Genomic DNA, 24623 nt, shown 5'->3' on the forward strand with positions numbered 1-24623 from the left:
TAGGTTTTTTTTTAGACAATTCATTTTTCAATTTTCTTCTTCAACATGTCCTGTGTGTTTACCAGAATGGGCTTTAGAAGTGTTTTTGTCTTATCTTGTCCCTTTCCAGCTGTGTTTTTCTCTTATGCACCTCTTGGAATACAGGTGTGCAAAGATCACTTTTTCTGTATGACAGACTACATCATTTTTGCTCATTTCAATATTGTTGAATAGTCTAAGTTAAATTAGACCTGGGTGAAATAAACTCTCGATGAGTTTAATGATAAACAACCTGCTCAGTGTCAGAATCACCTGCTAGCATCTGAAAACAAGGCCAGTCAAGTTGCAGGTGGGATGGGGGGTGGGGGTGGTCCTCAGCAAAATAAGTGGAATGTTTTATAATATTAACATGTGGAAGGTGAATGATTGACTTCTCCACTCTATCTTACCCAATAGCGCTTCTCTGATAGGGGCCCCTCAGGCATCTTATCTATATAGGAGGTGACCATGCAAAAGATCAGGAATCAGTCTTCGGCTTCAAGTCTCCAGAGTCCTACTGGCTGTCAACTTGCCCTTTGACCCCTTACTCACTAAAAGTGCTTCTTTTTTTTTTTTTTGGTTCAACTCAGCTTTGATGATAGGAGAGAAAGCGCTGGCCTGAGGAATGATTAATGTCCTTGATCTGAAAGTGCTGAAGGCAGGTCTGTTTGGAGATTGTTCTCACCTCTGACGCTGGTATAAAGGGACACGGTTTTTACCCTGCACTGCCTGTGTCTTTTCCTCAGCAATTCCCTGGACACTTCTTGTCTCTCAGCAATTCTGTTTGTTGCTGCAGGTGAATTGACTGCCGTTTGCCCGGCTAGAACCAACCCTGGATGAATGCAGTGCAAACTGTCAAGACAAACTGGTTTCATATCTTTTGGTCACATTTAATAGCTACATTGTGTGTGTTGTCAGCAGTCTGCTTTGTTATGGATTGGGCTGATTGAAATCTCAGATTATCAGAAGAACTTAACTTTAATACATTTTTAAGGCTAAGGCTAAGGAGAGCCTTCTAATGGTGATCATGTGCTCTTATCTGGAGGAAAAAAAATTCTCCTCTTTGCTCAGAAACGTATTTGAGCCTAAAAGGACCCCCACATGGGACTTGAACTTGGAGACTCAAAGCTATAAAAGCATTTATATAAACCATGCTTGGTTTGGTGGTTGAAGGAGGTGTTGCAGGGGGTAAGTTACGACCTATGACTGTCTATCCCATCAGGCGTAGAGGTTAGCGGCCGACGAAGACACGTTTTGACAGATTCCCCAGCAGAGAGTTTCAGTGGGGAAAGGGGCGTTCACCAGCAAGTGTCAAACTCACATCTGCGTCAAGCTGCCACAGGCGGACACAAGCGGGCAGGAAGCTGAGCTATTCTGCCTTGAAATAAAAGCAAAAAAAAAAATAAATAAAAATGCTCGCTTTGAAAAACATACATGAATAAAAATGTTTTAATGTATTGTCTGATTTGGCAAAACTGGTCATTACTGTGTTTCTTTTTTTTTTCTGATTTAACCGTGCATTTTCCCATAATTTGGGATAATGTAACCATGATAATGTCAGCCACAATAACAAAGCTTTTATTCTTAAAGGGCAAGGCAGAAGCCCGCCTGGTGTTACATCTAACTTGGCCGCATTTCCCTAACTGTCCGCCCTGCCCTGCCTGAGTTTGAGTGCGCCAGGGCAGCTGAATTATATAACTTTAATGTACTCACGGGTTGAACGGCGCGACGGCGGAACACAGCGCCTCAGATCTGTCGATTCGTAGCGGATTTGTCCACAGATTGCGAACTAGTGACCGATCGATCACCCACCCCTCTCTGCCCCCTCCTCTACCCTCTACCGGCGACGTGCGTTAAAAGTTATGGACAGATCGGCGAAACGGCGCCGCACACGGTGGATCGCCAGCTCCAGCGAGGTCAGCGACGTTGTTGACTTAAGAAAATAGTTGATATTGCGGGCGTGTTCCTGCCAGACGGGGAGAGAGGCAGCGACAAACCCAGCTGACATTTCACCACGCAACATTACTGCAAGGAAGGGGTTGCACTTGAGAGCTTGACTGTGTGGACATTGCGTTATTTCTCCGATTTTTCTCTTCAACTCGGACTGACGGGAGATGACCTGACCGGTGGAGTGCATTCCTTTTTATTTCTTTTTTTTTGATTTTTTTTTTTTTTTTCTTACTACAGGTACGGTCTGCTTTCAGATGCAATCGCTTGTCTTGTGATTTCGCTGCAGAAATGTTGAAACTGGTTGTTAACGCCGATGTAGGCCGACGGCGAGCGTCCCCGCTGCTGCGTTACAGGCGCACTCAGCCCCTGCACCGTGTGGCGCACGCACAGTGTCACCACCAGCGCTCGGAGGAACCGTTTTATTTTTGTGTAAGAAAGAGAAAATGTTGCACAAACTTCCACGGGGCGGCTGCTTATCAGCCCCTCCGGCTGTAGGCGTGTGACCCGCGCATTTCCCATCACCACCAACAGGTTGCACTAATGCTGTGATGATGTGTTGTGCTGCTCGGGAGGAAAAGTACAGTAAGGAAACCCAAAAGTTTTTCAACTTTAACACACCGCAGGCCTGCATTACTTCCTCTTCAACGCATTCTACCAGCCACCTCATTCTGGGGGGGGGGGGGGGGGGGTGTAGGCTACGATATAATCCGTATGCAGCAGCGTTTTCACTACTATGTGGGCGGGGAAAGTGGTGAAACCTATAACCCAAACAAAAATCTTTCTAATTTTTCCACCAGGACTGTAATAAAAATGGCAAAACATTTTTGTAGAGAGGAACCCACCAGAACCCCCACGGGTTCTGGGATTTAATTGTAAGCGCCAAAGTGCAGCGGTAGATGCGCAAAGTAAGTGCGCATGTAGGTCCACATACACAAGCCCTTCTTTTACACAGCATGCTGAAAGAAGTCATGTCTTCTAGGAAGAATGTCACGACCGCTGCTTGAGACAAAGAGCCGATCGGTGATTTGCATTTAAAAAAAAAAAAAAAAAGGATGTGGGCCTGTTTGTGCGTATGTAACTTTAAGTGTTATTCAGTGGCACTGGCTTTGAAACAGAAAAACTTCCCGCAGCTTGCTTCGATCGTTCATTTCTGCCCCTCAAGATATGACAGCTATCATAGTTATTGATAAACAGATAAATGAGTGAGCTGTAGAGCCCTTACATGCAAACGGCCTTCATTTGCAGATGTTGTATTTGAATTGTATTTGAATTAATTATTATTAATTAATTTAATATAACTATATTTATTTATTTTTGAATGAATCGTTAACTTGCTCTTTCTTATAAATTGGGTAACACAACTTATACCTAAGCATGTGTTGCACCTCCTCACTCTTGAGATGAGTGCACAGGTCAAAGAAAAATCATTGTAGTGATTTATTTTCTTTTTTTTCCCCCCCCCCCCACCAATTTCACTCAGCTTGGTTTGTGCCATTTGAGCCTCTGCCATATTGTTCCAGTGTGGGTGTGAGAGGAGGAGAAGGCCTGTTTGATTTGGCTGCTGTCATTTCTTGAAAAATGAAAATAAATAAGAGACCAGTATAGGCAGAGGCATAGTAGAAAACGGGAGCATTGCACTTTTTCACTGCGCCATGTGTTTCATGCACCTATTCTTGTGAAGGATCTATATTTCAATGAGCATTTTAACTTTTTCCTCTGGAATAGCTGCGTGTGTTTCTTTCTGTCCGTCAAAGGTGTTTTTATAGGCTAACATTGTCTCTTCTCTCTCTTTCACTGTGTGTGTGTGTGTGTGTGTTTTATACCCTCCTAAACTCACTTTAGGACAAAGAAATGGATCAGGGTGGACTGAAGCTCAATGGTAATCGAGACGACAGCCTGACATTTGGGGAGACAGGAGTCACAGTAGGCAGAGATACAGGTGACACAGCTGGTTCACTGATCCAGTCTGCATTGCACCTGCCTGGCTCCGGGCCTCTGCCCCAGGCCACGGTGGCCCCAAATGGACAGGGTGGAACCAAAGACCAGGGCGAGTTTGGGGGCCTCTTTGAGTTCCCTCCGTGTCATGCCCTGTGTGAGGGGTCAGACATGAAGGAGGATAAAGTCAAAAGAATACAGAAACAACAGCAACAGCAACATCAGGATATTGGTATGTTCAACGTGGAGGACAATGTGCCGTTGCTGAATCAGAGTATTTCCGATCTGAACAGGACATCCACCACTGTCATCAGCACCTCAGGCAACTCCGCCCTGGGCAACCTACCTCTGCCTGACCTTTTCCCCCAGCACATCAAACAGGAGGGGACCTTTTCTCTGGAAAAGGACTTGGGAACTTACGGCGGACATCCAGGTGCTGGTCTTTGTGATTTGGATGGCAGCAGCAGTCGCCTAATGGAGGATGCTGAGATATGGCAAGACCTGGACCTTCCGAATACGTTGCCAGAAATCAGTGATTGTGAGTTGGATTCAGAAGTGGCACACTTGGATAACATCCTGCATGACAGCAGCGGGGTTGGCGGTCCTGACAGTGGCTTGCTAAAGGAAGCAAAGTCTCTGGTGGGTAACGGAGGAAACTGTACCAATGTGAACGGCACGGAGCAGCAGCACCCCATACACCATCACCAGCAGCAGCAGCAGCAGCAGCAGCAGCACCACCACCTACTACAGCACCAGCAACATCTGCTTCACCATCAACATCAGCAGCCGCCGTCACTTCTCTCCACTGTTATGATCAAGGAAGAGAAAGATCCCGATGACTCTTACACACGCATCCGTACTCCTGGTGTGGTCAAACAGGAGAAGCAGGACAGCGCTAGTTTCTGCCAGTCGCAGTGTCTCCAGAGCGCCATGAGCTCTCTCCACGGAGGCCCCATGTCCTCACCCATGGGAGTCGGCGCAGGACCTGGCTTCCACTTCAAAGCCAGCCCATCCTCCACAGTGGGCCTACAAGACCAGAAGCCTTTTGGCATGTACTCGAACCTAACTCCGTTGGGGGAGAGCTGGGCCAGGGGGAACAGGTATGGAGAGCCGTCTGGGTTACAGAGGGCCGACGACGGGCTCTCCTCCACCACAGCCTTGGCACCTTTTTCTGTCAGCTTCTCCAGGTAAGTCGCTTACAATGACTTTATCCTGCTCTGTTTACTTAAGTCTTTGTGGCAGATCTGGGGTTTTGGTGCTTTCATTCATGGTATGCTTGACTTTGTATTTCTGTGCAAAGATGGTTTTATGAATGGTAAAATATGTAAAAGTTTGAGTGCAAGGAAAAGAGATGATGATGATTCTTACTGAATGGTAGCCTTAGCTGTGATTAGTTCCTCAGTACCGCCTGTGATCTAGACTCAGTAACATTTTTATCTTTGGCCATTTTCTGAAATCAGAAAAAAATCTGATATTCAGAATAAGGAAAATTAGCAGAATGACCCTGCAATCACTTCAGTGCATTTTAGCAGGAAATAAATTCTATGAACAGGTATATTTCAACCTTGTGATTTAAAAAATGAGAAAAGCTGTTTAAACTTTTTGAAGAGGTGACAATTGATACGAACAGTTAGAAGTGAATTACAAGTTGATTAAAATTGTGGAAGTCATTAAATTGACAATCCAGATTATTTGCCTCTAAAAAAATGTTTTTCTTCTTTCTGCACTGCCCCTGAAATCAAATTAGGTGCAGGGTGGTGTGTCAGGGCACCTCCAGTGTGCGTTTGGAAAATGAGTCTTCCAGTTTGAAATAAGAAAGATCATTTCACTGAGCCAAAAAACGGAGAGTGCTCAAGTGGTGCTGTATGTTTTGTCAGTGATGATTATTTATTTATTTAATTTTTTTTTTTTTTTTAATTTTTTTTTTTGGAGGGAGTGCTCGCGTCCCTGGGGGGAAGGCATCTGGTGCTTATCGCCTCCAATAAGCGCACTCCACAGCAGAACACACATTGCTCCAATTCATTCACATCACATCACATTTTATGAATGCCATGGATTTTTTTTCAATAAGAAAAAGGTTGCAGCTTTGATGATTCCAGCTTTATGGTTGCCAGGAATTTTATTTTGAAATTTTGTATTTTTCTTGCAAAATTGTGAAATTGTTCTGGTACACAGTAATTTATCGTAATTTGCCCACGGTCCACATTGCAGTAATTTTCCAAAATTGCGCCGTAACATGGTTATGGTTATAAAGATATCACAGAGTTACGTAAAAGTGATATCCCACAGGAAATGATTCACTGAGAAAACATGATACGTGCATTTGTGAGGATGTGGTGTGGTCATGTTTAATTAGAGGGAAATGAGTCCTGTGAGGAAGTAGCACATGTGCAGTGCAGTGAGAATGAGAGGTGTCTGATGGGCCCTGCCTCACTTCAGCTTGGAGAAACTACCTGAAACCTGCACTGGCAATGAGTGGAAAGACAGATATTAATTTGCTGCTCTATGAGCTTCTTTGTGAACACGGCTTGAATAGGCAGATCCCAAGATGTTGTGTGATAAATGTAAGGTAATATTGTGAATCAGTCCTGTCCTTCTGAAAAGAGCCATTGAGTTTGTTTGGCTCAGGCTGCTTTGTAAACAAGTCAAAGATGAACACGGGTGTCAGCTAGTGTTATCTCCCTGCTGTCACACTGATATGCTCCAGGGTTGTTGTGCTGCTAACCAATTTAAACTGTGGAAAAGTCTCTTTGTCATGGTTTAACTCTTATCTCCTCTAGTCACTGTTTTTCTTTATACATATAACAAACAGTAGACTCTTAGTCCACAAATGTTGGTCATAAAGCTTTGTAAAAACTCAAAGACAGCAGCCTAAAATGTTGCTATTTCAATCACTTCACAAAATATTTATATTAATTAATTAATTCTTTATATTATATATATTTAATATATTTAAATGTGTATTTTTTCCTCTTCTTTATGGGGCAAACAGTGTTTTATCACTTGCTAATTTTATTAAATTGCAAGCAGTGTTGCTTTTAAAATCTCAGTTTTCTAATGCCACTAATCTGAGCCACAGTGCTGTTTTTGCGAAGCTACTTCCTGGTACGTTGATATTCGTTGCACCAGCATGGAGTCGTGTGTTTTCATAATGTGTTCCTCTGATGCACACTACTGATGCTCTGCAAGGCCTAAACAGTGAAGCATATTTCAGCCACAGCTGAGTATTCTCATTCCTCAGTCCTATTCTCATGGTGATATCATGATACAGAAATTATTAAAACATCACATTTAAGATTTAACAGTTATCACAAAATTGAATTACTTATAGATGGCCAGATCATTATAAGACTTTATATCAAGGCTTTATTTATATTAGAGGTAGAAGCTCTTTTCAAGCTTTTCAAAATAAAATCGAATTATTTGGTCTATAAAATGAATGAATTCCAAAGGGACATCTTCAAATTACTTGTCTAGTTTTGTTTGACCAACATTCAAAAACAGTCACACACAGAGAAGAAAATATTTTTTGGGTTTTTTTTTTTTTTGAAAAATAACTTTAACAATCAGCTGATTATCATAGTAGCTGCTGATTAATTTCTGATCGACTAATCCACTGATTGTCTCATCTCTGCATGACAATATTTTATTCTGTATCTTTCAGTGCAGAATGATTGGTGTTGTTCTTTTCCACGTGTGCATGCATGGGTTCCGGTGCAGATAATCACATAAGGGAAATGCACAGGAGCTGGACGCGAAATATAGCAATTCAATACGGCATATATCATCAGAAAAAATAGTGTGCTGTGCACTACTTTATAATCTGCCAAAGGTAGTATTTTGTTGCAGTGATGTTGCATTAGAGTATATCTGAGTGTATCTTAAAGTAGTAATGAAAAATGGCTGGCTTAGCATAGCAACCGACTCCATGTACTGCACTGTATATAATGAAGCCCACCTAGCTGTGCTATGGGAATTTACAGCACAGTCAGAACACAATTTGGCTCAATCATGTTGCATGGCTCAAGCTTCTTGTTATATAACTGATAACCAAATAGACAAATGCTGATGCGTCGTGCTCAGGGTGAAGAGGGGCCCTTGATAGGCTCTTGAAAATTCTTGAAACAGCATGATGCCCTTTCATTAAGTAGACACTGAGTTAATTTACTCGTGCTTTATTTGATTTTTTATATATGGCAGTGCCTGCTTTCTGCATGGAGCAGATAACGTAGATGACGTAGATAACGACTATAGAAGGCATTTCTTTCTCTTTTTCACGTCATTCTTTTCATCTTTTAAAAAGTTTAAAATCTCATCTTAAAATGTTCTGAGTCATGCTGACCGTAAAACAGGTTGAAGAGCTGATGTTAAATCTTCTCTGTTGCTGTGCTACCTGCGTCAGTCTGTGAGAGGGCAGAGCCATGGATAGCAAGAGAGAGCCTGTGTGTGTGTGTGCGCGCGTGTGTGTGTTCCTGTGTGTGTATGTTTGTACGCACACAGTGGCTGAGAGGCCACGTGTACAGCTCTGCCCTGGTGTGTGCTGTTGCCTCTTTCTCCGTAGACTGCTGCTCAGTGACTTTTTTTCTTCTCACCTATTCACCCCTGATAGGCCCCTGAGAGCTCTGCATATTTCACAAAGGCATGCGAAAGCTGTGCACACGAAGATGTCATGCAAACACGCACACACACACACACACACACACACACACACACACACACACACACACACACACACACTCTTATGTTAGAAGTGTACTGCAGATTGGCAGATTGTAGAAGTCAAAGCAGACACTCACTCACACACACGCATGTTTGACATTTGTTTAATTGCAAATGAATATTTTCTGCTGATACAGTTGGACCCTGAGTTTGCTGATGTTCAATGTGCTTCATGCTCTTCTTCAAAAAAACCTTTCGGCATATGTCAAATTTGCAGTTATTTGCATTGCTTTTAGCCCTTTCTGTGGTTTGGTGCCACAGGTGCATTGGACACCTTTTTATTTAGAGCCTAATCTAATGCTGACGGTAGCATCTTTATGTTAATATTAAAATAAATAAATGAATAAAGGGGCTGCAACAGCCGCAACAACAATGCTCTGAGGGCAATATTCTAAAGTTTATGTGCATATATGTGTTATATTCTAAATAAATGTAGATTTGCTGAATTACAACAACATATTTTAAAGATCTTTTATGTGGCATTTTGCAAAGGGAGATATTTCTCATTTGAGAAAAAAAACATAAAGAGGAAGAACCTGCTGCAAATCTAAAGCTGATCTGGCTGATCCTCTGGGATAGAGGTTGCAGAATAAGGCCTCAGGACAAAATGGACAGTCTACAGAGTTTGGGAGACTGATCCAAGGGGCCAAAATAAGGGAGAAGTTGTGCAGCAGAAAACGAAAACGTGACTTGTAGTGATGGATTTCAGCACTGGTGGGGCGTGTTCCATAAATGAGAATTTGAAAGTTAATGATGATGGTGACTGTGATCATGAATAGGATGATCATTATTATTATAATTCCCCGTGAGCTATATGTCAGCTTGATCTGAGTGCAGTGCTCTGGTTGCCTGCCCGCCTTCATGTATTAGAGTTGGATTCTTTACATGCTGATGCTTGTGCTTGTGATATCTCTGTTACTTACAAGTAACAGAGATATCATCTTTGTTGTTACTGGAAGTAGTGACTCTGTCGTAGGATTTTGTTTCTAGCTGTGTGGTACAAATCACTCAAGTGAAAACAGCCTAAGGCAAAATTGTTCAACTGAATTGAGATTGGGTAATTATAATAATATGGCACTTTCATTGGCATTTATGAACACATCATTTTGTCGAAGGGCTGGGTGATAACTGGCTTTAAGGTAAATTGCATTGGGTTGATCATATCATGTAATTATTTCACAAAACTCTGCTTTCCAAATATATAATTCCATCATAACTAGAATCTATCAAAATGAATTATTGAATGTTATGTTGGATGTAATGAACGGTGGACACGGTTAATTACACTGATCATCAAATTGATTACTTATGTGATGGGATTTGGCTTGTGAATATTATATTGTGTAATATCGCAGTATCAAAAAACATTTGCATTAAAATTGTAGTATTGATTTTTAACACATTTTGTAATTCACTCTTTTGCTTAAATTTCGTATTTGAATTTTCACCACATTAGATGAACAACACTGTCCTTGTTTACCTTGCCATGCATATACATTTTATAAACTGCACACAGGGAATGTTATGTCCTGCTGTAAGTGTCCTGTAGTCATTTCACAACAGCTGCCACAGGCAAAAGGTTGATGAAACAAACCCGAAACAAACTAGGTCAGACTTTTGTCTGTTGACTCAGTTTCCTGGATTTGTAATCTCTAAGATTATGCCAACCTCAATCCACATTGTTTGTTTGAGTTCCTGTTGCTTAATAGGCTTACTGACAACCTTTGCTGCATGCAAGGCTGCATTTCACTGCACCTTGCTGTTTAATTTTTCACTTTCTAGTGTATTTCCCTGACCCTTCATCGTTTGCGAACACCGACGCAGTCTTCGTTTTCAGGACTTGCCAGACAAACCTTAAACGATGATGGGACATTCACATCCAGTCTGTGTGGAAATGTCCTGTGATTGTTTTACAGTGTGTGGAGATGTGCCATAGTGTTATTAATGAATACCCCAAAAGGTTTGTGTAAAGGCAGACTTTCAAACGCAGTGTCTCCAGCTTGGTTAACTCATTGTTGAAATGACAGCTGAAGCCGATTCCATACTGGTGGTCTTCCCTGAAGAGGCTTGATGTACGCAGCCTAAACTCAACCAGTGCCAAGATGCATTTCTCAGCAAGATGCTATTTCGTTCACTCTATCTTGTAACTCTTCTTCCCTCTGCCCGTCTTGGTCGCCCCCCCCCCTCTTTTCTAGTTTACTGTACTGAGTCTTTGAAGTAGGCTTCGGTAAGGGTCACTGCAGTGCAAAGTACCAAAGGAGGTCTAGACCTCTTAGCAGCCAAGCTGTTTTAAGGCTGTTCTGGTGGCTGACGGCTTGTTTACACTGGTGTTAGCTGTTGTGAACATATCCGAGGCCCATGTAACAGGTCACATGACGTATTTAACCTCTTTTTGCAGGGCTAAAGAAATACATGGGAAAACAAAATAAAAGAGAACCATCAATATTAGGCCTACAGTGGCCCCACAGAATGTACTATTTTTTGCAAAGCTTTTCAGAAAGGTGTTGAATCAACTCTGTTAAATTCTGGAGCGACGGTTTGTGGTGTAATTATCCTGTTACTTAATATGAATTTACTGTGGCTGTGTGGTGGCTCAACTGTGCCATCTATTCAAAGGGTTTTTCTTTTATTCATGATGTGTTTCAGTAAATCCACCACCTGTTAATCCCACTTAAAAAGACAGCTACACAACAGCCCCATACCAGGTTGGATTGAATATACATTATTTTGTCCATTTTGTGCACTGGACTAGACTAGACCTCTAATTAATGATTATTTTTATTATTGATTAATCTGTCAATGATTTTTTTTTGTGTGTGTGTCTGTGGGTTTTTTTTATGGTTAGTCTACAAATTTTCAATTTACAATGATAAAAAATGTATATTAAAAAAGCAGCTAATCATATTTAAGAAGTCGGAACCAGCTGATGTTTAACACTTTTGCTTCAAAGTCTTTATTTAAATTGTTGTAGATTTTTTTTAAATTATTTTCTGTCAGTTGACTAATTGACTAATTGGTTAATTGTTTCAGCATTATGCTGGATATTCTTCTCAGTCACTAGGTCTCATGCTCTTTTTTGGGGATTCAGTTTGCTCCATTCTCATTAAGTGACCAAAGTATGGTACATTGGTCATATAATAACAGGTGGATCTACATGTTATCATATCTGCTAATTGAAAAAAAAAACACATTGGTGCAACTTAAAGTTCTTGACTTTGTGCGACATTATTCCTTCATATCAAGGTGGGACAGTTGTCTCCAAGCAAAATGCCATTTTTTGTGAATGGCATATTGCTTAGTGTTTTTCAAAATTTGTGTCGAGTTGCCACTGAGAGATTGGACACTTGTGCTTGGACGTGTTTAAATGCTGTTGTTTTCCCACATTCAACCTAATGGCCACATACTGTGCACTTTGTACAGACAACACATACAGTCACAAATGTCTCATTGCACATCATGTGATGACTGTGTATAGCTGGCGAAGATAGCTGGGAGGAATCACTTGGTTTAGACTGACAATACTCAGAATAGAGTGTGAGGTCCTTGTTGGGTAACTCCAGCAGAATTCTTTCTTAACACATTTTGGTGTGGTGAATTATGTGATGGCCCTCAGTAATGAGCTTGAAAGTTCCTGGGAGTGCATATCTGTGCATGTGTCATAACTCCCCTCCTCCTCATCCTCCCCGCTCTTTTGATGGCTTACTTAGCAGTGTAACCCAGCTCAGCTTCCAGCAATAGGACCAAAAACTGACAGCATGATGATGATAATCACAGCAGGTTATGTCTTTCCTGCTAATGCTTCCTCAGCTACATTCACGTAAAAAAAAAAAAGTTTTGTGAGCAAACTGTGATATGACAGGAGCGAGCATAAATATAGCAATGACTGATCTGACTCACTTGATGAAAAGAGGACTGAGCTTATTATGTTTGGCAACAACTCGGGCAGGAAACAGGAAGTGTGGAGTCTGGTGGCTAAAGTGGCCCTGGCCACTGCCCCTTCTGTCCTCTACACCACTTTGGCATGAAAAATAGCTATTGTTGTTGTTATTATTATTATTATTATTATTATTATTATTATTATTACTATTGTTGTTTATTTATTAGGGTTATTGGTACGTTTACTACAAAGATGAGGCTGATTCGCACATCTATACAGCTTTGTGTGTCTTCTGCGTTGTGTTCACTGTGTTGCAAGTGTTGGTTTGAGCAGTTGTTATGTACATTACTAAAGCTGCGTGACAGTGCACCAAATCTTGGAAACATGGTGCTTGGTGTAAACAAACAAACAAAAAAACTCTTGTGTGTTTAGAAAAAAAAAATATAGAAACTGAAAAGCAGCAATTTGAAAAAGCAACAATTTGACGGATCACATGGTTTTCCCGAGTAAACTGGTTAGTGGAGGAGGTTCACTGCTAATATTTGAGCAAACATTTGAGAGACAGTTAAAAGAGAGAGCCAGGCAGTGTCATTGCTGGTTATAGTGATAATGCTGGTGGTAACATGTTGCTGCATAATCTCCCACTGGTGTACAGTTGGGTGGAGCTCTGGTGACTGCAAATGCCATAATATATGATTCACATCATTTTCATACTCCAAACCATTTAATGAGCCACTGAGCTCTGGGCGGAAGCCTCTACATTTGTTCTGTTTCAACCATTTATTTATGTATTTCCTTTGACCTGTTAGCTGTCTGCCCATGATTGAGCTTAATCAATGGAGACAGTCTACAGAAACGCATTTTCCTTTCAGAGGCTGAAATGGGAAGATCCTAATGCATCATCTCAGGATAAGATCAGTTAACTAGATCGTGACGAAACAATTGCCTCACTCACTCGTTCTTGTCAATGTGATACAGTGCCTCTTTTTCCCTAAAGGTTGATGTTAGCCGTGTAACAGTGTCCTCTCACATCAGCCTCAGCTATAATATCTCTGCCTCTGACAATGGTTCATTCAGTTTTTAGTTGCATCTAGTCCCACCAAATATTGTAAAATAAACAAATAATAAATAAAACTTTATCTCTATAAAGCACACAGTCTTTTTTAAAGCACTCCCTGAAATCACAAGTCTTCTTTAATTTTGTGAGTAAAGTGTATCATTCCACATTCCTGCCGCTGTTTGGCTCACAATCTTTTTCCCTCCACCATCTTTCTGTCGTTCCTCCTCGCCTTGTGAGATGAATGTGTTTCATTATCTGTTCTGTTTGAACTGATTCAGACAACAAGTGTGAGCTTTTGTTTTTATGATGTTGGTGCAGGGGGAAATCAAAGACTCAGGCAGGAAGACCAACATTATACTTTGTAAGTGCTGTGTTACACTGCAAGTCCCGTAAATGCTCTGATGTGTCACGGCTTGTTTTCTGATCGACAAATCAAGTTGTTGGAATTTCCTGTCTTTGCTGCTTTCCAGTGATGGCCTGTTACTGTAAAAAAAAAAACAAACCCTGAGAGCAGTTGGGCACTGTGCCAGTCTGTGTTTTCTGTAATCTTTACTGTTGGTTTGTTTGCGCCGTGCAGCCTGTCTGTCTGAATGTGGGTCGTCACCACTTCTTCTCTGTCTGTCTCTCATCTGTAACACAGATGTTTAATCCCTCCTTCCCAAGTCAGAAAGAAGGGGAATGCCCTTAATCCATAGAAGGAATACACATGTCCCTTGCTTTCTGGACGTTCCTGATTGGACCAAAGGAAAAGTGGTCTGGGTGTGCCTTGATTTGATTGCCAAGGTTCAAGGATCACTGTTAGTTCATCTGTTTATCTTCCCCACAAACAGAAGTAGACCCATTTTGAAGGGAGTTTGATTTCCACTTGGTCAACATGTGATTTTTTTTAGCTCTGTGTAGATTGAGCTAAGTCTGTGAATGTAATCATCAATTTTAAAATTTAATGCAACTTACTAAGCGTAGCTCAGCGATACTTTGGTCCATATAATTTTATGACACTGTCCTCAGCAAACAAACCCGTAGGTCATGTGTGCCAGCAGCTTACTATGACCCATAGTTAAGTTTTGTTATTAGGTGATCTCCAGTGTAATAATTTCTAGTAACTACATCAGGAGCAAAGTCAGGTGACGTAAAGAGCAACAAAGGCAGTGCTAGGAGGAGGATGGGGTGGATGTACTGGTCGACCAAACAGGACTTTGACACGAGAGAAACTGTCAGTCAGTGGTCTTTCTTTTAACTGTGAGTTTATTATCATCACCATGACGACAAAGGTGCTCTGACCTTCAGGAAGTACTTATTTCAACCCAAACCATGATCTTTTCGTAAACCTAACTGAATAGTTTTTGTGCCCTAAACCTAACCAAATCGTGACAGTTGATTGATGTATTTATCATTGTAACCATGACGGTGAAGGTCCGGTATGCCACCTGTCGGGACACTCTGCATGTTTAGGATTGTAATCATGATGACGTAGGTGTGGAATGCCTGCTGCAATAGGGTTGCTTTTTCACTTGATGCTCCTATGGGTTTTACCAAAGGGTAGAGACAAACAGCCCTATGTACATGGCTGGTTAGGTTGGAGACTTGTTGGATTTTACTGATGAGGTTAAGTCTGAGTTTAAAACCAATGTGTACAAGTAACACTTAAAAGAGGAGTGTTCCTGATTTTATTCTCACTGGGTTAGTTTTCAAGAAATAAGAGGAGTATTCCCTCCACCTGACACTCTGTGTCAGCGGGGTGGCAGAGTAACCTGGGAGACTGTCAGCAGGGGGCCACAGCTTCAGACCCCTCTGGCAGTGAGCATCCGACCTGTTGAAATGTGAGCAACTTGATGAATCCCTCCAGTCTCAAAGCCGAGTGCCTTGGATTTGCTGAGGGTCGTTTAATTATAGCTAATGTAAAATATCACTTACTGACATCTTTTGGACCCTGGGGATCATATATGTGAGTGTAGAGCTGTTTGTGTTTGTGAAGTGCAGATTAGCTTTATTTGTATTCATAGACACATCTACAACAGTATCAATTGCAGACCATCTGCTGGAGCCCTGAAGAGTGCATGTCATATGCCAAAGCCCCAACAGGTTGTTACATAATTGCAGATTACTTATCATTAATCACTGATTACTTAGAGCTATTCATATATTATTTGTTTTTCTAATATGTGTTACTGGGCTTTTGCTAAGAGTTTTGTCAGCTGGTGTAAAATGAAAATGAAAAAGCTTTTATTGAAGACTTTCAGTCTTTTTTAGCTGTAACTGCTAATAATGTGGAAGTCGATGGATTGTCACACTAACAGGTTAAGCTGCATAAAAAAATTGCAAGTGGAATGTATTTGATTAAATTTAAGTTAAAATAAATTGCATTTCATTTTGTTTTATAGAACTATCATCAACTTTTTCTTTTTTTTTTTTTTTTTTTTAGCAGTGCACGTGTAGATACGCACCTATCTACACACACAAAAGAAACTGTCAGCATGCAGCCCTGATTTCTGCATTTCATAGGTTGTCACCAGACAACGCAGAGGACCTTGTGCCGTAGGCCGATCAATGATTTACCTGAGCGATGTTACTGTACATGTGGAGGCAAACATTCATCCCCCTGAAGCTGCTGTTCAGGCTTACACTTTGTGTAATCTTAAGATCCTTTCCAGCTGGTTTGAGGAAAAACTTGATAATGACCTTATTTAGCCTCGGTCAAAGCATCATTAATGAGATTCAGGACGGGTCTAGCCTTTATACTTCTAGGTGACCCACTTCTTGTTGTATGTTTGCTGAGCTACTGCTGTGCACTTAAATCAGGCTCTATCCTGAAAGTTGAAATACACTGCTATTACAAGCTGATAACAGGATCTGTTAAGCTTTTCAGTTCAGTGACCAGATAAACTGTAGTAAACTGTCAAAAACTGTCAGCAGTGCTGTCAGTAGTTACAGTACATGTTATATAAAAGACATTTTATTTCCTGTAAAACTTTTTAAAGATTTTTCAAAGGAACATTTAAGAAGTGGTATTGGGCTGTGTCCCTCTTAGTTGAATGGCTGGGAGAATGTACATTAATATTTTTGCCAGTAGTTTAGTTCAACAAGTCGGTAAAGTCTGGGTCGTGCCTCTGGTATTAGGACAGCTTGAACTTGTCATCATAAGGAGTTTATATATTAAACTAGATGTCTTTGCCCGCGCCATTGCTGCACAGCCAGAGAGCAGCTTGTTCAAAGTATAACCCTGGTTGTGACCGACATCCACGCTACATTTTAGTTTTTCCAAAGTCAACACTGGGAAGCACTTGAGATGTTGTGGTCTGCTGTGAAAGCAGTGTCTCATTTTCCCCCCCAAGCTTTTAATGTGTCATGCTCCTCCAGTAAATTTAGATCACAGTGTCCACTTGATCCTGCAGCTAAATGGCAATGAAAGAAATAACAGATAAAATATTAAAAACATGCCACGCCATTTCAAGAACCAGCCAGATTAAGTTTGAGTTTGAGCAAATTTCTTGAGAGACGATAAAAAGTCCAGAAATAAAGTAACAGAAACTTCTTTGTGAAAGAAGGACTCTCAGACTGTGGATGCAGCAGCAGTGTTTGCAGAAATGTTTGTGATGGGGAAAGATATTCTGTTTGTGTAGATGGGTGGAGATATGCTGCTCCTGTCTGCATTGATATCAACACTAAAATGGGCGTAGACTGTGTTTAAGACGTAGACTGACTAAGCAAGCAGCTGGTTTGACAGGCTGGTGGGTGCCTGTGTTTATCACTGACTGGTGTCTGTGTACAGCATGTGGGGTTAGCTACAGGGGGGATACTGTGGTAGATCTGTGCCTTGACCCGTTTTCTCTCTGCGTCTGTTCTATTTATCTATTTCTCTTACCTTACTCTTGTTCTGGGCAGTCTCATAAACTGTTGTAATAACTGCCAAAAGATTTTCTTTACAGAACTTTTCAGTCCCTGCAGTAACTTAAGTAAATTCACCTTGGTCCCTCTTTCTATTTGGATTTATTCATTTGTTTGGGAATACTGACCCACCTCTCAGCCACCATTCTGTCATTCTTTAAAATAGAAGCCCCTCTGTGTCTGGAGCTTGTCTATTTAAAGCAGAGCTAGTGCTAAGGCCAGACTACTATTTTAAACGGCGCTTTTAGCTTGAGATGATAATGCGATACTGGGACTTTCAGTGTGCCAGTTTCTGTCTTGCCAAAACAATGTTGGAAATAGACCCATGTGGTGGAAGATGCAACCTGCCAGCCATGCTATATTTATTGCTTATTTATTGACATAAGTTGGCCAAAATTCAAATGTGGAGAGAACACCAGTGGCTTTCAAAGCTTGTGCCTCTTTTAAGTTGTTGTTAGGTTTAGGGTTACCCCTGCTATTGCTCACAGTATAGTTGAGGTCAGAGCTTTTTTTTCCCCATTATAACATATGATTTTCTGCAATTAATTGATGAACAACAAGAAAAACACATTCCAGACATTGAGATACACCATTATCGACAGTGTGAAGCTTTGAAACGATTGTTTCAAAGCTTCTGCTTTTGGAGCTTTTGGAGCTCAGCTTAATTTAAATCTCAGAACCAAGCTGAAATGTCCATGAGACAATTTATCGATTTTTTGATACATAATCAATGAAATTGTAAAATGACCAACTGAAGTCGGGATGTAGGGTTGGTTGGTTCGGGTCCAGACTGAAATATGTCAAAATCTAGTGGATGGATTAGCACAAAAGTTTGTATAGACAAACCTGGTTCTCAGATAGTGAATCCTAATGACTTTGGTGATGCTCTGAACTGCCAACAATAGGTTGACATATGTGGTTTTAAATGAAATATCTTATCAACTATTGGATGGATCAGCATGAAATGGGGTGCAGGCATTTGCTTCACCATCTGGATGCAATGTAGTAACCAGCAGTTTTGGTTTATGACAAAGTGCCTGCAAAAACTAATGACATACCATTCAGCTTTACCTGTGCTCTGTAATTCACTGAATCAGAATGGTAAACACTGAAAAACATTATAGCTGCTACACATCGACAGGTTAATGTTGTCTTTGTTAGCATGTAGCATGCTGACAAGTACAGTCTCTCTGAGCTGCTAGTGTGGCTAATGGTTGTCAGAACAAATGCACAATTTTAAGATATGGCTCTATTAATGTGAGGTGGGTTTTTGTCATTATTTTTGACATTTTACGAGCTGAACGTTACGGATAAATTGAAACATTCTATAAAGTGCTGAGAATGATTGCTGAATGAATTGATGATTGTTTGCTCTGTAGCTCTAAGAAAACCCAACATTTCTGCTTCTGCTCTCAGTTGTTGGCAGATCATTTTTGGATCAGGACCCCTTATGCAACAGCAACATCTATTCACTCCTACCAAAAACGTGTATTTAGTTCTGAAACACAGAATCATTAACAAAGGCGATATACCTAACACCCACCCACACACCTTACCCTCTTCCTTTTCCTCTAGACTCTCTTCCGTCTTTGATGTCTCTGGCGTAGACGCTTTCTAAATGTCTCTTTTGCCTTTTCAGGTATATCTCTGCTTCATTTCTTTTTTTCTCTCTCTCTGTTCTCTCTCTCTCTCTCTCTGTCTTTCTTTCTTTCTGCTCAGCCCAGATGTTGCACTATAAATCCAACATTTCTCATTTCTCAAAGACTACAGCAGAGAATATTACCCATGTCCTTGCTCTTATCAGGCTACTTGTCTTCAGTAAAGTAGTGGTGAGTTAGATGCTCTGCAAGAGGCAGTGAGAACCGCAGGATTATTTCATCCACCACACACTATATATATATATATATATCTGTCATACATGCTGAACAGGTTCAGTGTTTGCTGGCAATAAATCAGCCACTTGACATTTACTGCAGCAGTAAGGTATGGACCATTTACCATCCCCGCCCTTCTCGTTTTCTTCCCTTAATTGTATTCGATAAGGAGAAGACGGTGAGTGTGTGTGAGAGAAAGTTGCATTGTGGAGGACTTAAAGTGGGACACGTCTAAAAGTGGGATTTTTGGGTCAGGTACTGTCAGCGAATTGGGCTGTAATAATAGCCTAAGTTTCTTATTGATATGTTCTTAATTTATTATGATATGATGAGCTACTGGCATAGTTGTGCTCTGACAAACACACTGTAGTGATGAATGGTTTAAATGGAAGTAAATATATCTTGAGCTGCTTTGAAGTGGTGCTACTAAACTGTTACAGGAAAAAAACAACGCATCACCTCGGTCAACACTCCTCCCGGCTAAATCAGTCACCAGCTCTAAACTCCACGCTGAAAAGTGGCCTCGGTTTCACAGGCGCAGAAATGTAAATAATTTCATTACGACACAAGAGCAGTGCATCAGGTCGCTCTTTCTTTTTCTCTTTCTGTTATTTGCTGTCTGTTTGTTTAGAGAAGAGGATCCTGGTTTGGACTGCAACCTTGCACTGCCTTGTGTTGTGCATAGACTGTATATACAGATGGATGCGGCCTCCAACGCGTCAACCATAGGTTTCTGAAGAGTGGTTTTGAAGTTCAGAGTGTGCTGTCACCGTCTTAACAGTGCCTGACGCCGCTGAACCCCAGGCTAATCCAAAAATGAGCAAAGAGGTGTGGCATGTGTGGAGCTCAGATATTGGTGCATGCCGGTTTGTGGCAAACGTACGCTCACTCGCCTGTAACTCAAAGCAGCAGGGCCTCAGTTATGCACTTATTAACTTTAATCCTTAATAAAATTTAAACAGGTGAGTTATATAAAAATTTACCCCCCCCCCCCACACTTGCCATGAATAAGGAAATTAGATATAGAGACCAAAACCGTTTTTCTACCAGGCTGTAAACATGTCTATTTCTGCTGTAAAGTTGAGCATTTTAACATGGGAGTCTTTGGGGATTGGCTTGCTTTTGGAGTCAGCCTCAAGTGGCCATTCGAGAAGGTGCAGTTTTTGGCACTTCTGTTTTGGCTTCATTTTTCAGCCTTGGAAGTTGCTGCTTGGTGTTTTGAAACACTGGCACATTTTAGGCACGCAACAGACTTGCACTAGTTTCCTGAGTAGCCCATAGCTGGACCTCATTCTCCCTAAGCTACAGGGAAAAACAAATACAACGCTGGCTTTTCCCTTAATCATTTTAGAATGAAAGCTACATGTTTTATTTGATGTGAGCTATTTAAATGTAATTGTCTCACTTTTTCATCCTTTAACAGCAATTTAGCAGAGGCTTGATGTGCGTAAACTGGGCTATTTTGACAGCCAGCAACTGAAGCTACTGTCTGGTCATATTGCCTTGCAGAAATAGCTTCACAGTGTTAACAAGAGTGTGGCCCTTCTTGAACTTGAATTCTCAGAAGGCATTTTGCAGTTGCACCCTGCAATGTGTGCCACAAAAGTGCACAGCTCTAGTGTGATTCTATTTCTCAATAAAGCAGCATGTTTGTTTAAAGTGGGACCTTAGCTAACTGTTGCAGCAGCTTCCTGAACTTAGGCATAGGTTTGTCATCATTTTCCTTGTGGATAGGTTGCAACAGAAAGTAACAGGTGGAAAAAATATGTTAAGAAATGGGAACACATTCAGATGTAAAGGTATGTGAAATCTGTATCTGTTAATCTTTCATGCTTGCAACACGTTTACAGAAAGCTCCTGTCACTATGGGCTCCTTGTTTCAGGCTACTGAAAAAAATGGCATCCTGCCTTATGATGTGATTGGTTGGATCTGTTTTCTAAGAATTTGGTCACGGGCAATTTTCAGTTCCTCCATATCTGGTTTTTCATGTCCTTTCACTCATGCTTGGAAGCCAGCCAGCAGTATTATGTAACACCTTTCAAAGCTGTATTGAGGCAGATTGGAGCAGCTCATTTTTGGAGGTCTGGTGTTGGCCTGTCATGCATACCTTTAATGCACCACACAAAGCTATGATTTAGCTGCTTGGAGTCATGGGTGGCCCTTTTTAGCACAAAAGGGTGCATACATCACAAATAAACATGCAGTCGGATTATTCTTTAATGCATTCATCATGTGCCGTTAATATTTTATTCCAAATGTATATTGACTTTGCATGTCAGGGGTTGGCAGTGTTACAAGTACTTAGCTTGTTTAATAGACAAGTTATGAGCAGGGGTCTCAGATCCCAGGGTGCTAGAACAGGGGGAGTGTGGCTAACTTGAGGTTATTGACTGAAGTTGATGAATGTGCTGGAAGCAGAATTAACCAATCCTTACAAGTGCGCTCTCACAAAAATGAAATAACAAATATAGCTCAATAAGACATAATTATTAATTAATTATTAAGGTGTCATTTTATAGTTGGTCGAAAACTTTTGCCTAGCTGCCATGCACACCTTGTCCAATCACGCACACTACTTCTCCTGTTAATGTGTGTGTTATTTTTAAATTAAAGCAGGGTCCAGACAGTGCAGAGCCTGTAGCTGTTTATCTAACTGAGATCGAGCTGTAGTCGGGCTGTTCCTGTGCCCCTAAGAAAACCACGAAGACTAAATCATGCATTTCTTTATTTTGTCAGGAACAGGAAACTGTCTGCTGTGATACTTTAGTTATCTTAGTTTTTATTGTACACTACACTGTCTCAAGAAACATTATCAGTTAACAAAAAAAGAAATCATGCTGTCCAGTTGTATTAAATGACTTAATATTCATGCAATGACCAGTCTGGCTTAGTAGTCATGATTATTTAAAGTGTAATTATTTGGGTTAATTTTTGTCTAATACAATGCATGGGTCTGTGAACTGCTAACTATGCCATTTGTTTCTCATTTAAAGCATGCAGTTTTCATTTCCTCTCTAATGTGGCTTGAAAAACAGAATGGTTGCAGTACGGTCAGCTGCCTAGAGCCCTACTATGGTAAATTAAACAATGATAGGGGACTTAATTTGCTGAAAACTGAAGCAGTGCTTTAAAGTGATATAATACCATAGCATGAATTATTGCTTTAGAATCAGACAGTTTGGCTGTGATATGGATGATTCTTTATTATATTTAAATTTATTATTTTTTTCTGTTTACATGAAGATAAAACATGATTTAAAAAAATGTTTTCTTTATTAAAATTATATACCGTACATGTGCATTATCAACAAGTAACTACAATAACATCGATAACCTGTCTTGTAATATGTGGTGATACTGGACGGGTAGGTAGCTAAAGTTTGCTGCTATTTAGTTGTGGTTTTGGAATTGGGATGCGACTGAGCATCAGAGGCTCGAACAGGCGCTTGTTGCTCCCGTTCCCACTGCATGCTTTTGTTTGAGGTGCTCGAACAGGTTAGCCGTGCACACAGGTTGAGAATTCACTACTGATGTGCATGCTGACAGTCATTCAGTTTAGAGGTGGAGAGTACAACCCAGGTTATTTTCTGTAGCTGCAATTTACATATCCCCCCTGAAGACCTCACAACAGAGGCTACGGTAGATGCTATCTAGGCGGCTGCACACAGAGAAGCCTCTAGTCACCACTCTCTTACGTAGTAAGTAACGTGATTCCATTTCTTTGGTGTTGTTTCGTTGTCTTAGGCAGTTGCAGCTGCCATTACTCTTGCTTGCTGTTGACCAGCAAAGCGTGCAGGCCCCCAGGTAAAGGGCAATGTTACTGTTGTAACTACAGAGAAGTGCTGCCGCTGGTGTTTCAGTGACAGCAAAATCTCTATTTTGCCATTTGGGCATTCGTCACATAATTCAGAAGCAAAGAACTGTGCTGCCCGTAATTCTGGCTCTGTCGAAGAACATTCCTCCTTGTTCTTTCTGCAACTGTCTGAGAGAGGAGGAAAGAAGAAGGAGGGGCCCGACAAGCTCTACTGTAAATGGGCCTTGGTCCAGCTCAGCCAGAGTCTCACTTTATATCTGTCTGTGCTGCTTTCTCCCTGATGCTTTCTCTCACTCTCTGCCCCTTCTCGCTGTTTCTTCATGTCATGCTTTCTGGGTTTTCTCTCTCTCCAACACTCTCTAACTCACTCTTTTCTCCCCTCTTGTCTTGTTTGTTTGCTGTCCTCTGAAACTACTGTACCGCCTTTTTTTTTTTTTTTTTTTTTTTTTTTTTTAATCAGACTTTGTTTTCTCTGTTCTCTCAGTAGCTGAATGTTGGCCAAAACCAGTCTGTGCAAGGCTCAGCTTTGTTTGTGTACTGTGCTTTCATGTTGTTTAAGAGGCAGCTGTAACTTTGTTATTCTTCTGAAGCTGCGAACCAGGGCTGCTCTTGCTGAAATTCCTGAGAAGCTTCCTATTTGCCACATGTAGGTCACCTATTTCTTCTCACATCTTTCGTACGCAGAGGAAATATGGTGCACATTCTCAAGTGATCTTTCCCAGAAAATAAAAATAAAAAAAGAAGTAAGAAATAAGAGCAGAGAAGAGAAAGCACTAGCATTCCAGGAGCATCAGGGGAAAAAACTATTGATTGTTGACATTTGAATATGGTGAAGTTGGATTAAATAATTGTGTGTGCTGGAAAACTGCTACTGCAAACACACACATAAATGAATTTGCGTCTTCAAACTTATTATCATCTCTGCTGCAACAAACTGCCCCCCCCCCCTTTTTTTATATCTGTCAATTAATTTTTTGATTGGATATGAAATGTTCAATGATATGAAACAAAACTAGCAGCAAATACTCACATTTGGGATGTTGGCACAAGCACTGATTGACATTTATGCTTGATAAATGATTAACAAGAATGATTATTTGATCCATTTGATTACATGATCAATGCCTTGCCTGCTCAGCTGCTGCTGTGTGCTCACCTCTGCCTCCACAATCCCCTCCTTACTAACATATATCAACCTTTTATGCATTAATTAAAGCTGACACTCTCTCCTTTTCTCTGCTCTACTCTCTTCTGTCCTTTCTCTGTATCTCACTGCACTGTTTCATCACTCTTTCCTCTTCCTCCTCCTACTCCCCTACTGAAATGGCAAATGGTGTTTGCCAGAATTCATTAGCCTTTGGTTGGTTCCTTTCTGATTGATTTTAGCCAGTAACCTCTTATTACTGAGTAAAATGTGTTTGTTTCCTTTTCTGAAAATCAAAAACAAGTTGTCAGGGGAAGCCATTTACAGCTTAGTGTCATTTTTATTT

General features: G+C 40.9%; 1 protein-coding gene across 4 annotated transcripts in view; it reads left to right on the top strand.

Moving 5' to 3' along the window:
* Window positions 1-2071: 2071 nt before the first annotated feature.
* LOC139608134 (glucocorticoid receptor) overlaps window positions 2072-24623 on the top strand; it is a 67194-nt gene continuing 44642 nt past the window's right edge. For 2 of the 4 annotated variants that reach the window (XM_071461628.1, XM_071461629.1), the window contains exons 1-2: window positions 2220-2397; window positions 3811-5090. In XM_071461628.1, coding sequence (XP_071317729.1) covers window positions 2257-2397; window positions 3811-5090 — 1421 coding nt within the window. In that variant the 5' untranslated portion in view covers window positions 2220-2256. The other 2 variants (XM_071461630.1, XM_071461631.1) reach the window with 2 other exon arrangements.

The sequence above is a fragment of the Trachinotus anak genome, unplaced genomic scaffold, assembly GCF_046630095.1.
Source record: "Trachinotus anak isolate AG129_WGS33_773 ecotype Australia unplaced genomic scaffold, CSIRO_AGI_Tana_v1 ptg000024l, whole genome shotgun sequence".
NCBI classification, from domain to species: Eukaryota; Metazoa; Chordata; class Actinopteri; order Carangiformes; family Carangidae; genus Trachinotus; species Trachinotus anak.